This window comes from Gigantopelta aegis, chromosome 3 (assembly GCF_016097555.1).
Source record: "Gigantopelta aegis isolate Gae_Host chromosome 3, Gae_host_genome, whole genome shotgun sequence".
In the NCBI taxonomy this organism is placed as follows: Eukaryota; Metazoa; Mollusca; class Gastropoda; order Neomphalida; family Peltospiridae; genus Gigantopelta; species Gigantopelta aegis.
The window spans coordinates 53497973-53512787 of NC_054701.1; the positions used below are offsets into that span (position 1 = coordinate 53497973).

The 14815-nt window shown below is 35.3% G+C and overlaps 1 protein-coding gene across 1 annotated transcript in view; it reads right to left on the reverse strand.

The window, feature by feature from the left end:
- Positions 1-10080: 10080 nt before the first annotated feature.
- The window catches only part of LOC121368722, a 35539-nt gene continuing 30804 nt past the window's right edge, over positions 10081-14815 (reverse strand). Inside the window, exon 3 of the mRNA XM_041493471.1 lies at positions 10081-10380. Coding sequence (XP_041349405.1) covers positions 10081-10380 — 300 coding nt within the window. The remainder of the gene's footprint in view (positions 10381-14815) is intronic.

Consider the following 14815-nt stretch of genomic DNA (forward strand, 5'->3'; position numbering starts at 1 on the left):
CAAAGAGCTGGAAACGAGTGTTCAAGGTATGAGCAACCTTTTCGATTCCGTTAAACAGTCATGTGACCAAAACAAAAATGACATTGCCCAGGTTAGGAGTTTATTCACCTCTACTGTTAAAGACAACCAGTCAATACAAAAAGATATTGAATCACTAAGCAAAGATCGCGATGAACTTAAAGCTGCCATAAAAGATCTACAATGTAGATCCATGAAATATAACTTAATTTTCTCTGGTTTGGCTGAAAACAGTAACGAGAACACGGAACGAGTATTGAGAGACTTTATCTATGACGAACTTGAAATTGATCACGAGGTTGACTTTGGCAATGTTCATAGATTTGGAAGACGTCGTAACGGTAACCCACGGCCTATTGTTGCTCGATTCGTATACAATAACGATCTTGGTGAGAGACAGGGCTTACAGATTAAAAGGCAAGCCATACAGTATACACGAACAGTTTCCTGCTGCGGTGGAGGAACGTCGCTAAAAACTATACCCAGTTGCTAAGAGAGCCAGACAAGTTGGACATAAAACCAGAATGGTACGAGACAAGCTTTTTGTTGACAGCAAACTGTATGAAGAGTGTGATCCGCCGCATGCTTACCCGCGATCTTACCGAGATGTACTACAGGTACAGCCGACGCCTAACGGTAACAGAACGCAATCGACACGACGCAGTGAGCACAACAAGCGTAATACTAGACCCGCTTCGAAACGTCAGCGAACTCCCTCCACTCCAAAGTCGGACCATTCCCCTCCACACAGACCACAGGATGTTGACGAAAATGCTGAATCCGACAACGCGGGGGGTGGTGGATCCATGAAATGTGACGTTTTAAAAATATGTGCGTGCAATATTCAACGCGGTGCAGCAGACAAAATCAAAAACCCAGACTGCGTTAATCTATTTAATAACAGTGACATCGTGTTTCTATCGGAATGCTGGTTAAATGTGAACACCAATATAAGTCTTGAAGGTTATACCAGTGTGGTAATGCCAAGGAAGAGGTGTCGAGGTGGTGGACTGGTATTACTATATAAAGAATATTTAAATGATAATATTGAAATTTTAAACATGGAACACGATAGCATAATTTGGATAAGATGTGATAAATCGCTGTTTGTTGACAATGTAGATAATTATTTATGTTTTGTATATTTACCACCAGATCGAAGTGAGTTTTATACAGTATATTCCAAACATTGGAAGAAAATATTGAATATTTTAAAGATCAGGGGCATGTTATACTGATGGGCGATTTTAATGGGCGTGTTGGCCAAGAGAGTGATTTTTATAGAAAATGATAAAGCATTCTTTGATGATATCGGCTGCGTTCCTAAGCTATTTGATAACGAGAGCGATATTTACTGTAAAAGAAACTCGGAAGATGTGAAAGTAAACGCCATGGGACGATGTTTATTAAACATATGTATAGCGTCTGGCGTAAGAATAGTAAACGGCAGGTCGGCTAGTGACTGCACCGGAAAAATCACATTCTATAGCAAAAAAGGAACAAGCTTAATAGATTATTGTATTGTAGATAAATATTCTTTAGATGTTATACACGATTTCTTTGTTGGGGATTTTAATATTTACTCTGATCATGCACCTATATTAATGTTATTAAGAAAACAAGATGGCGTAAATGAATCAACGTGTACTTGTAAAAGTGGTAACAAAACATATATATATACGAGTGGAATACTGATAAAAAAGAAACAGCGCTTAACAATGTTACTTCTAGGCAAAACGAACTCAGTGCATGCATTGATGATCTTATTCTTAATAAAACTTCTGTTAATGAGTGCGTTAATAACTTGACAGTGATGCTACACGATATTTTTGACGAGACCTGTAAGCGCGAAACGCGAACGGTTAACAACTGCTCAGTACACACAAACACACGCGGTATTGTTCACCAATACAAGCCTTGGTTCAATGAATGAATGAATGTTTAACGACACCCCAGCACGAAAAATACATCGGCCATTGGGTGTCAAACTATGGTAATGCAAATAAATAAAGTGATGATCAACATCAATATAAAAATTCAAGGTTTAAACAAAAACAATGTAAAGAACTGTGCAAAAATACAAATTCTCCAAAGTGTCTCCTATACAAATTCATTGTTAATAATTTTTGTCTACAACCATACCTTCAGAAACCTATGGCCCTGAAATATAAACGTATTTTGAGTAAATTGAGACTTTCTGCACATATTCTCTCCATAGAAACGGGCAGATGCCATCATATCGATAGAAGCAATAGGATATGTAATCTCTGCAACATGAATGTACTAGAAGACGAATATCACTTTGTTCTAGTTTATCCGTTCTACTATACTATAAGAGATAAATATATTAAAACTTATTATTATAATAAACCATCGACTCTGAAATTAACACAACTACTGTCCACCGATAACTCAAGAGAGTTAATTAAACTGTGTAAATACTTGATAACTGCTACCACACATAGAACAGACAACCTTGATTTATGAGTATGTTTTTATTTATGTATTTATTTCATTACTGTATTTTACTATCGACTGTGATAACTTTTAATAGGTCTATCCTGTAGACCTCACCATTCCCCGCAATGTGTACAATGTATTATTTTATTGTAAATATGTTTGTATGCCTATAAAATGTATATTTTTTGGCAAATAATAAACTACTTTTTTTCATATACTTTATTTGTAATACTCATGGGCTTTCAGTTTCATTGCATCTCTATTCTTAGTCAGGATGCCAATATTTTAATTTTTTTAGTGGAATACATTCATCAGTAACCCAGCTTTAAAGTAAAAGCAGTGATATAGTCCAGAATTCTTTTCAAATATTTTTGAAAATTAGGTAAACTTCACTTGATCAGAAATTCACCCTGTTAAAAATAAATAGGGTACCTAAATTCAAAAGTGCCCTACGGGCACACCCACCGGTAGAGGGTTTTAATGGGTCCACAGTCTATAACTAGTGCCATTGAACATCACATAAAATTCCAACAATGAAGCTTAGTTTATTCTTATAATAATACTAAAAAAAAATGGCAGTATGTTTGAATACCCTGGTGAAAATTATGATTTGTTGAAAAAAAAGGTTTTATGAAAAGTTACGATTAAGAGCAGTTTTACAATAAGATCTATCTTGGTAAATGTTTTAAAAGCCATCCACGTGTATCACAACAAGACAACTAGCAATTAACTGTAAACGGTATTAACAATGCTATAACACATTTTTCTATTTCATATTTTCCGTAAATACTTGATACCCAGTTGTACTACGTACGTCTTGAATGTATTGAAAGAATACAATATAATATTATGGATGCTAGTCTATTTCAAAATAAAATCAACTACTCATTAAATGTTACTAGCAAAATGTGGAATTTTTAAAATTTTTATTAGATGTACAATTGGGTAAAATCAATACAACTTCACTAGTTTATACAGCCACACAAATGCATCTTATTTAAATTGTACATGACGGTACATAGGGACTACTGCTATTGGGGGGAAAAGAACTTTATTTCTTCTTTGTTTTTGTTTTGTCTTTTGAGAAAAAATTATGATCTGAAGGTATCAAAACAGTTTTTCACCTCGCTGTATGCATAGATATTCAAAGTGCGACACTAACCTCGAAACTAAGCTGTATGCAAAAAGAGAAGACTTGGGCGTTTGATGTCTACATGTTACAACTTCTAAGACACCTTATGCAAATTTTAAAAACCGCCGTATCATTCTGGCACAGGAGTTATTCCATCAGGGTTATCTTATCCAGGGTCTCAGGAGGGCATTCAAACAGTTTTGTGGTAGACATTTGGAGGCTATATCACTGACCAAGATGATCACTGATGCTATTCCATGTTTAACATGTGCATACTGTTTCATCTATTTGGTGAAACTCTTACAAATGTTTTTTGATCGTTTTTGTTGAAGTGATGTACTTGACAGCAGCTGTGGTGGCAGTACTCATGACGGGTGCCACAGGTGGGGCAGAATATATTCAACTTTCACGAACACCTATTATCATCATTTTTTGACAGTGATTCACGGCTATATTTATTTCCATGAACACTGTCCTGTGCTAGTTTTGATTTAGTAAACTAGTTTGGGCAGAGCGGGAATAATATAATGTCCAGTAAAGGATCTGCTCGGGATTGGCATTAGATTTGGTCAAATTCCCGTTCCACTCTGCAGATATACGGTTTGGAATCTGTATTTTTTATTTCATTTGTAATAAACAGTGAAAGATATACAAACTCAACAATAGATTTCAAAACTAAACTCGACATGTAAAACGACTTCACGAATTTACTGAAATGTTTAGGGAATTCGTGAAATCATTTAATTACACAACGTTGCTGCAGACCATTAGGAAATATGTGCTGATCACTAATCACAATGTATGCGTTGAGTTGATTACATTGCATACATTCATTAAATATAAATACCATTACTCTATAGTATCTAATCCAATTTTCATATGATTATGATGGATATCTTAGCGTATTATCAATTATTCATGCTCCTTTTTAGATACGATTTGCGATCTTATTTCTATGATTTCTTCCCTCTGCCTCATAAGCTAACAAATGTCCCAACATAGGCTTAGGCTTGTGCAAATAAGATTTTGACGAACATTTTGTTAAAATGAGATACCAGAAAATAAAGTGTGCCTTAAAATATATGTATTCCCTACAAAATTAAAACGGATACATTAATATTTATATAGAGCACGATGACAATAGTAGCACATAACTGATTGTAGTAATAACAACAGTAATGGATAAATGAACGTTATGATACAAACTTAACTGCAGTTACAGGTAAGCAGAAAATAAGGTTACCCAGAAGTAGTGTAGACAGAGAACCATAAAAGAGAGAAAGAAAACAGCCTGAGAGAAACAAATAGTTATTAAAGGCACTCAGTCACAGATTTAGTGGGACTTGTTTCTCTAAATATGGATTATAAATGACAATTACATTACTTTTGAATACCAAACCTCGCTATGGTATCACCCAAAACATTTTAATTGAGCCACGATTGAGGGAATCCCATGACAACCAGTGAGCAGCTTCATTTTTAAAAATTGGAATTCTTTTATGAGAAGTCTAAAATGTACGACAAAGCCGAGTATTGATGAGACTATATATACGACAGCCGTGTAAAGTACCTTTGTATACGGTAGCAGGGTTTCTGCCAGCGGATAAAATGGGTATGGCACCATACCCAAAATTTGTTGCAGATTTAATTTTTTAAAGTTAACCTTTTGACAAAGTTAATGACTCTTTATTATTACTGTATGATTTTCTTAACCCTAACCCTACATCTAACCCATTTTATTTCTGGGGGATGCCCACCATACCCCTTATTGACTGCTGTTGCATTCAGCAAACACATTGTAAATATTTAATTTCATAGCGCCATACCCAAATATTTCTTTCCGGCAGAAACAATGGGTAGGTATCTATGAAAAACGTACACAAAAGGGTCCGCTAGATTCATATTCAACCCCCATTCCCCTGTTCAGACCACGCACTGTTTGTACTTAGTATGTATTCCTCCTGTTCCAAGTGGTTCGTTAATATGGATCAATCAAATACTTATTTACCGCCAATATACATTTTTGCTGTGTTTATAGTCAGCCCTCATTAGCGGAGGCCATATGCACGGCCGTCATTTCATTTCAACTTATTTCCGTGCTTATATCCAATTAAGCTTCAAGCCCGCTGTCCTGAGCACACATCTCAGCTATCTGGGATGTCTGTCCTGGACAGTGGGTTAGTTGTTAGTAGGTTAGTGGTTAGTGTGAAAGAAGAGGGTGTAGTGGCTTTACACCTACCCATTGAGCCCTTAAGAACTAGCCGGTATCGGGCTACGAACCTTGTACCTACAAGCCTGTAGTCCGATGGTTTTACCACGACACCACCGAGGCCGATACACGGCCGTCGTATATATAGCCACTTCGTATATTTCAAGTTCAAGTTCTTTATTGCCTTAAGATTTACATCTTATCAGCATTAATAATAACATAAATATAAATACATCTATATACAATATGTACAAACAATGGTGGATAATAATAAATAATATAATTAATCATTCAATTACTTAAATAATCAATAAGTTATTAAGTAACATTGAATTAAAATATTTATATGATTAATACATACTTATAAATAACAATAATTATATTTCACTATTCATTAAATTACTATAAAATTACACTATTTTTTTTATTCTATTAATTAATTAAAGAATTCCTTATTATATTTGCCGTTATTAGGTATTTCCCAAGATTGTTTAGGTCTTTATTATTTCCAGTGGTTAAAAGTTGTGAAAGTTTAAAAACGCTGGGTCGCATATAGTAATAACTTTTTATATACTTTTTTCTTAATACGTAATATTGTGGACATTGCAATATAAAATGAAACTAATCTTCTATCTCATTACTGTTGCAAAGTGCACATACTCTTTCCTCTCTGTTAATGTTCCTGTATCTACCAGATTCGATATTTAATTTATGTGCACATAATCTCATTTTTGCTATTTCTTTTAAATATTTTCCTTCTAATGGCTTAGTAAGGTAAATTTGTAATTTAAACTCGTTTATCAAATTTCGATACAGAATGCCCTTAGGCGTGGTAATTAATTTACTAAAACAATGTTGTTTAAAACTATCGCATAATCTTTCCTTAATTACATTAAAATAATGGTCCTCAACATAGGTTAGATTCCATATATAGTTAAGACCCAACATATTAAGTTCCCTTCTAACATTCGTTAACCAATTATCTTCATTTTCATACATTTCATCATATACAGCTTTTAAAATACAATTACTAGTATTACGTAGCTTTATCCAATACTTGAAGATTCGCAGTTTTCGGATTATTTGTAAAGGAAATCGACCTAATTCACTGTAAACAAATTCAGTACAAGTTCCATTCCGTACACCCAGAAGCTTCTTACAGAATTGTATATGAATCTTTTCGACGTCCTGTGCGGAATGGAAACCCCATACTTCAGACCAATAACTAAGTATACTATTCACATAAGTATCGAACACTGATAACATGGTTTCAATATTAATGTAATTTTTACTACATACATTGCGAATTGAAAATAGAGCTTTGCGTCCTTGTTCTGCGAGTCTTTTTTGGCAGCGACTGAAGTTTCCGTTATAAAAGAATAATAGGCCAAGATATATAAATTCATTAACAACTTCTAAAGAACTACCGTTATAAGACCATTTTTCGTTTTCCCTTCCTTTGCCTCCGTTTCTAAAAACAACTATCTTTGTTTTATTAATGTTTACAGTTAAATCCCATCTTTTGGAATAATTTGAGATAGCATTAATTAGTTTCTGAAGTCCTTCTGGCGTTTCGGCTAAAAGAACCATGTCATCAGCGTACATTAATAGGAAAATATTTAACATTTGAATCTCAACATAAGGGCAATTATCAGTTAAAAGATGCATTTCACAATCGTTAACATACATAGAAAATAGAATCGGAGACAAAACCTCTCCTTGAAATAAACCGTTCTTACATATGAAGAAATCTGAAAATACGTTAGTATATTTTACACAGCATTTAACATTATCATATAAAGATCGGATAATAGCACGCAATTTACCCTCGATTCCCTGTTTAATAATTTTATACCACAAGTTTTGTCTATTAATAAAATCAAAAGCTTTTCTGTAGTCTACGAAACATCAGTATAGACGTTTTCGATTCTTCAGTGTTCTTTGGATTAATGCTTGCAGTATGAAGATAGCATCAACAGTTGACATTTGTTTTCGGAAACCAAATTGTGCATCTGTAATTACATTATTTTTGTGGTCAAAATTTAGTAATCGTTCATTTATGATAGACGTAAATAGGTTTCCCAGACATCTAACTAATGTAATTCCTCTATAATTATCTGGATCGTTAGCATCTCCCTTTTTAAAAACAGGTACAATACACCCAACTGACCAACTGTGCGGGAAGTGACCTGATTTAAAAATATTATTAAACAACAATAATAGGCAAGGCATCAATACATTAACACAGACAATAAAATATTCATTTAAAATATTGTCATATCCACTTGCTTTGTCCTTCTTTAACTTGTGTACAGCAGTATGTATTTCATGATCAGTTATATCACTATCTAGTTCTGTATACACCGAGTCATGCGCACAGCTATCATAATTTAAAAGGAAGTCAGTTACGTCATTGTTAACGATTGGTTCTTTTGAAGCTAGATTTCTGAAATGTTTATTAAAGTCGTTACTACTCAGATCCGAGTTGGTACCTTGTTTACGTTTTTCAAATTGTTTATAAAAAGTTTTGGGGTTATGTTTTCGCAGAAAATTCAACATATTGCCTTGTTGGCATTTGTATTCTCTTTTTAATTTCCGTTCTAATTGTTTATATATTTTTTTCACACGGCTAAGTTCAATACGATTATCGTTCGTTTTATTAGTGTTAAAATGTCGGATAGCGTCTCTATATTCTGCGTATCTTTGTTTACATATATCAGTAAACCATGGTTTATTGTCAGTTTTAACCTTTTGTTGTTTGTTTCCACCCTGGTTAGTTGTGTATGTTGTGACTGAACAATGTGGTAATATAAGTTTGTTTAGTTCATGTGAGAAAGTATCTACACTTGCATCTATACGTTCCTGACTGTTTTCGTTTATGGTACACTTTTGTAGCAATTGGGTTATGTTTTGATTTCATTTCTCAATAATGACTGCGTTATTCTGATCATTCCATTTAACGTTAGTATATGTGTATGGCTGCTTGTCTGGTGTCTTATTAACTAGATCAATGAATGGACAACAAACTGTAAAACAAATTGGTGAGTGATCCGAAAAATTATTAAACTGTCCTGACTCGAACTGTTGTATTAATTTCAAGCACTTTTCACTTACAAGCAGATAGTCTATAAGACTAGTGCCATTAGCATTGTAAAAAGTTATGTTACCATTTGTATCGCCAGAATGTAAAGTAAAAAGTAAAGTTTGTTTTATTTAATGACGCCGCTAGAGCACATTGATTTTTTTATCTTATCGGCTATTAGACGTCACACATATGGTCATTCTGACACTGTTTTTAGAGGAAACCCGCTGTCGCCACATAGGCTACTCTTTTTACGACAGGCAGCAAGGGATCTTTTATTTGCGCTTCCCACAGGCAGGATAGCACAAACCATGGCCTTTGTTGAACCAGTTATGGATCACTGGTCGGTGCAAGTGGTTTACACCTACCCACTGAGCCTTGCGGAGCACTCACTCAGGGTTTGGAGTCGGTATCTGGATTACAAATCCCATGCCTCGACTGGGATCCGAACCCAGTACCTACCAGCCTGTAGACCGATGGCCTGCCACGACGCCACCGAGGCCGGTCGCCAGAATGTCTACCATTAATTATTCGGAGACCACTGGTTTTACATAAAGATATACGTTTTCTTCCAAAATGATTAACAGTTGTGTCGTCACTGTTTCGAGGTGTGATATCAGTATCGGGAATGTAATCGCAAACACTAGACAGTATATGGGCTGTCGATTCAGCGAGTCGATCATGAACAATAAAGTCATTTTCAATACCAGTACGACTGTTAAAATCGCCAACAGCAATAATATCTCCTAGCTCGGCATATCTACCTATGTGATCTTCCAGAGATACAAATAAATCAACATCAGTTATCTCGTAATATCTACTGTTAGCAGGAGGTCTATAGTTTACAAAAATGTACAAATCTCTCTTAGCATTAATGGAAGCACTGTTTTTAATTTTAAGTATAACAATACTATCACATGCTTTCTCAATGATAGAGCAATAATCTTTAATACAATATTTTATATATATTACTATTCCCCCTCCTTTACCGTGTTCTCTGGGTACACTGTATGTTATGTAGTTGGGTATTGATATATCACTGGAGTCAATCCAACAATGATATAAACAAATGATGTCATGTTTACAAATAATATATAAAAATGCAGTGTCTTTAAGTTTATCTGCAATCGACCTGCAAATGTTCCACGATATTATTGACAAACCTCCATTCGTGGATTGCTATGCACTGTCAACATTATCGCGTGGTCCAGGTGAAGGCTGTTTCTCGGAGGTTGGGGTGGACGCTGCGCGCGATCGTTTCGGAGGTGGCGCTGTCACTCGATCTGTACGCGTGTTTCTCGGCGTGGTCTGTACGACTTCGCGGTAAGAGCGAGGGTCTGCTCGTGTCGGGGTCTTGTCTTCGTACAGCTTGCCATCTATGTACAGTTTCTCCCTCACCATTTTGCTTTTATATCCTGCCTGTTTATATCTCTTGGAGACGGGGTATAGCTGTTTGCGTCGCTCCTCTATAAACACCGTCTAGTTCACAGTATTCTTTAAAAATGTAATAATTCCTATCTCAAGCCAGATGTAATTACCCATGGGGTTATGGCATATTTTGCATAATAATAATGAAAAATGAATGCGGTGTTTAGATTTTTCCGCGTACAACAAACGATAAATTTACCTGTACATGCAAAAACCTAACTAGTTGGGATTGTCGCCGTTTAAAATGCTTCTGTTACTAAAATAAAGTAATGTATAAGCTTATTATCGCTCAACACATGTTTATATATATTTTTAATAGCTTAGTTTCATTGTTTTTCTTTCGATTTACCCTACGTCGCAGAGGACGGTCAAGCGTTCTCGTTACACAAGCTTGGCAAATCGTTTTGACATTGCGGTTATTCGGGGGTTGCCCATCACGTGACTACAAGAATAATACGTCACACCTCTTCGCTCCAAATAGCCGAATTATGGACCGTCGACATAATTCAATTATTTTAGCAAAATATGAGTAATACATTTGTTATGATAGTTATGTAGATGGTTCAATAAAGTACTTTTAGCGAAAAATTAAATGTATATATTTTCAGATAATGCCTTGTTAGATCATTAATTAGGTCAACCATCCATGACTGAGCGCCTTTAAATTTCAAAACGTTCACTGCTTGCAACAGTCATATTTCCTAGGTTGTTAACTGCGGACCACCAAATAGTAAAATATTATAGCTGAGATGTTTCTGTAAAATGGGTTTTTGATGCACCCCGAAAAGTGAACAGTGACATAGGAAATGTTCTGCGTTATCAATAGACTGCCTACAAGTACACCTAGGATTGTTTAAAATGTGACGTATAAATGTATGGCCATTTACTGGGTTGTTGTTACCCATTCCAAATACCTACTGACTTCGGATTTAACAATATAATATAGCAATATCTTTAGAGAAATACCTTAAAATAGGCATCGCCTGTTGGTCAATCCCAAACGTTAATACAAACGTCAATAAATATTGGTTAAAAACAATATAATTGAATTCCGCACTTTCCGAAAGCTTGCCCATCTTCTGGTTTATTACTAATTTTATCCCTGTTATGAGATTTATTTTTATCTAATTAACCTTCTTATATTACCATTCATAAAGGGTTTGTCTTTAGGTCTAATGGTGACAACTTTACTATGGGTAAATAGTTTAGCTGTGTTTAATAAAATGTGAGTTAATTTTAACATTATTTTCTCAACAGACTCTGATTTTGTGTCAGAAATAAAATATTTCAAACCAAGAATATCTGTAGCTCAATAATCCCATACAATTCCTTTGAAAGGGTAGTTTTTCCTCATCACTAAACACAGACCCAGTCTGGACAGTGACTGGATATTGATCACAACAAAATGGCGTAAGATCGTCAGATTTTGTAACAAATAATGGAGAGGATATAAATATTAAATCATCAGTACTTTTGTATGTTCTTTAATTCTTGTAGATACTTATATTTATTTGAAAGCTGAAATCGAGCACATAAGTAATTTATTTATATATTTTTTTGATTAAATACATTAATATTGCAAGATTCTTCAATCAAGATCCATAATTCAACTTGGATGGAGTGCGATAAACTATACCTTGTAATATTTCACAACTGTTATTGTTAATTTTCACCTAAAGGGCTACTTATCCCTGGGCATCTAATAATAAGTATCGGTAATACCCGATAATTGTATTTAATGAAGTTTTGTGATAAATATATATTAATTAATTATATGTGGTACAGCGTAACACATAATAAAATTAGTCATTTTAAAATACGTTACTTCCTCTCTTTGTTTGTAGCTTGAAGTCCTATAAATATCATAGTACTTTTTAATCATCTATAATTCAAAGTGGTCTCTTCTGATTTTTAAGACTTGTTTTAATCAAAGGCAAAATTGTTTATAAACTATATGTCTAGGACTATTTATATTATTTCTTTATTAAGACGTGCCTCGAGAGAAAAAAAAAGCACAATCGGCCATGTCTGACCAGTCACGGATGACATTAAAACGATGGACGTCAGCTTGAGCATGGTGTTCGCCAGAAGAGAAAGAAAACAACTTTTTCTAATGAAGTCGCGGAGAATGTGATCGGTGAGTGTACACGGTTGTAGTGGCAGGTACCAACAATACATTTTGATAGTATTTTACAGCACACCCATTCTCTTTCAATAATCAGTACCCCCGTCCTCTCTTCCTCCACTGTCGGCGCCTCCTCGGGTTGTAAATAATGATACCATTCACGTACTAGAGGAGAGTAGTTTTGATAGTGTAGCAGACCATATTCCGCTAAGGTTAAAGGACAAAATTTGGAGAGGAAAATATATCGAAATGCCCTTGCTTTTTAAGTCTGCAACGGAGTTTGATAGCACAACATTAAATGGCGAAATAGTGTTTATCTCGCAATTATCAACTCTCCCAACAAACCCATTCCAAACATTCACACTTGGATAACGGTTTTTATCGTAATCCTAAGCATAATGCTAGAAAAATATTTCCAAATACGGCACAAGAACGTTTGAAATATGGCAAAGATGTCCGTATTGCAGCTACTAAGTCAACCGGTTGGGTTAATTATGATGTACAGTATCGTCTTAAAAAACAAACAAAAAAGCACGTTATCCAAATTCTTCATGGGGGATAATTGACTGCGAAAAGTGGGCAATGTACGTCGTACTAACGGGAATAATACATAAGACAACCGCTCTTACCGCTAACACTGGTATCAGCCAGATGACCTCATATCGGAGTCGTGCGACAAGGGTGTGGAAGCCCATCCCAGTTTCCAATGTTTTTGTAAATTCGGAGGCAACAGTCACCGCTAATGCAACAGCGAACCAACTTCTCCGAGATACACGCTAATCAAATACACTGTATTAGAATCACATTTACGCAAATATCCCGACAAGCATTCTAAGTTAGATTTGTTAAATGGCTTTAAGTTTGGTTTTTCTCTCCATTATTATAATGGTCCAAGGCAATCCACTGAGGCAAAAACTCTCGTCCGTGTCAACAAGCACCCAGAGTATTAGCTCAAAAAAAAAAAAAAAAAAAAAAAAAAAAATACATGAAGGCAGAGTTGCTGGACCTTTCTCTTATAAAATACTTCCAAACTTAAGTAATTTCTCCCTTAGGGTTGACGTCAAAAAACAAACAAAACAGATTTCCGGGTAATTCATCACCTTTTTTACCCAGACAATTTTTGCGTGAATGACTTTACCGACCTAGAAAAGTGTTCGGTAAAATATATAAACATTGATGATGCAGTTTTAATGATACAGGAATTTGGACAAGGAGCATTACTTGCCAAATGTGACATTAAAGATAGCTTTTCGGTTACTTCCCATCTCGCAAATGGGTTTTTTGAATTGCTAGGTTTTAAATTTGACGGGAATTATTACTTTGACAAAAATCTCTCAATGGGGGCCTCTATCAGCTGCGCGGTTTGAAAAATGTTCTACAATTATCAGTTGGCTTATTTCGGACAGAACCAATAATAAAAATGTGCTACATTACTTGGATGAGTTCTTGTTTGGGGGTCGAATAGCGTCAAATGATTGGTATAATCTTCTTCAGACATTCACATTTTATGGCAAACATCTTGGGGCCCCCCTCGCTGAAGACAAAACAAGAGGGTCCAAATTCTGTTCTTTCCTTCCTGGGAGTTGAATTTGACATGAGTCTTTGAGATTGCCGTGTGATAAACTCGAAGAATTAAAAGAAAATGTAACGCTTATACCTGGAAAGAAAAATGTTTACTCTAAGAGAGCTACAGTCATTGTTGGGCCGTTTAAATTTTGCCTGCCATGTCGTGTCTCCAGGCAGATTCTTCTGTAGGTACCCAATCAACGCTACGGTCGGTCTGTCAAAACTTTACTATAAAATTAGAATCACAGTTCAAATGAAAGATAATTTATACATGTGTCTCCAATTATTACATAAGTATTAAAAAATGTTTTGTTTAATGACACCACTAGAGCACATTGATTTATTAATCATCGGCTATTGGATGTCAAACATATAGTAATTTTGACACAGTCATAGAGAGGAAACCGGCTACATTTATGCCATTAGTAGCAAGGGATCTTTTATATGCACCATCCCGTTTATATGCACCATTCTCGTCATTGGAATCGATTTCATTTGCCGAGTCAACGCCAGAACCCATCCCGTCTTCTGTGTGGGATTACTGAATCGAGAGTACTGTCGGCTAGTAAGAATGTCCCTGGCTGTCACGGTTGCACTTGTCGTGCAGTTTATATATTTGTCACTAAACAGATTTTCCACACCAACAATTCAAACCTATATTAGCGCGTTATCCTATGTACACAAAATACGAATTTAAAATGATCCAACCAAGTATTTTATTGTGCGGGGTCTACGAGGAAAACTTCAAGACGTTTCCCGATGGCCACCAAGTCGCCATCCACACGGTCAAACTAC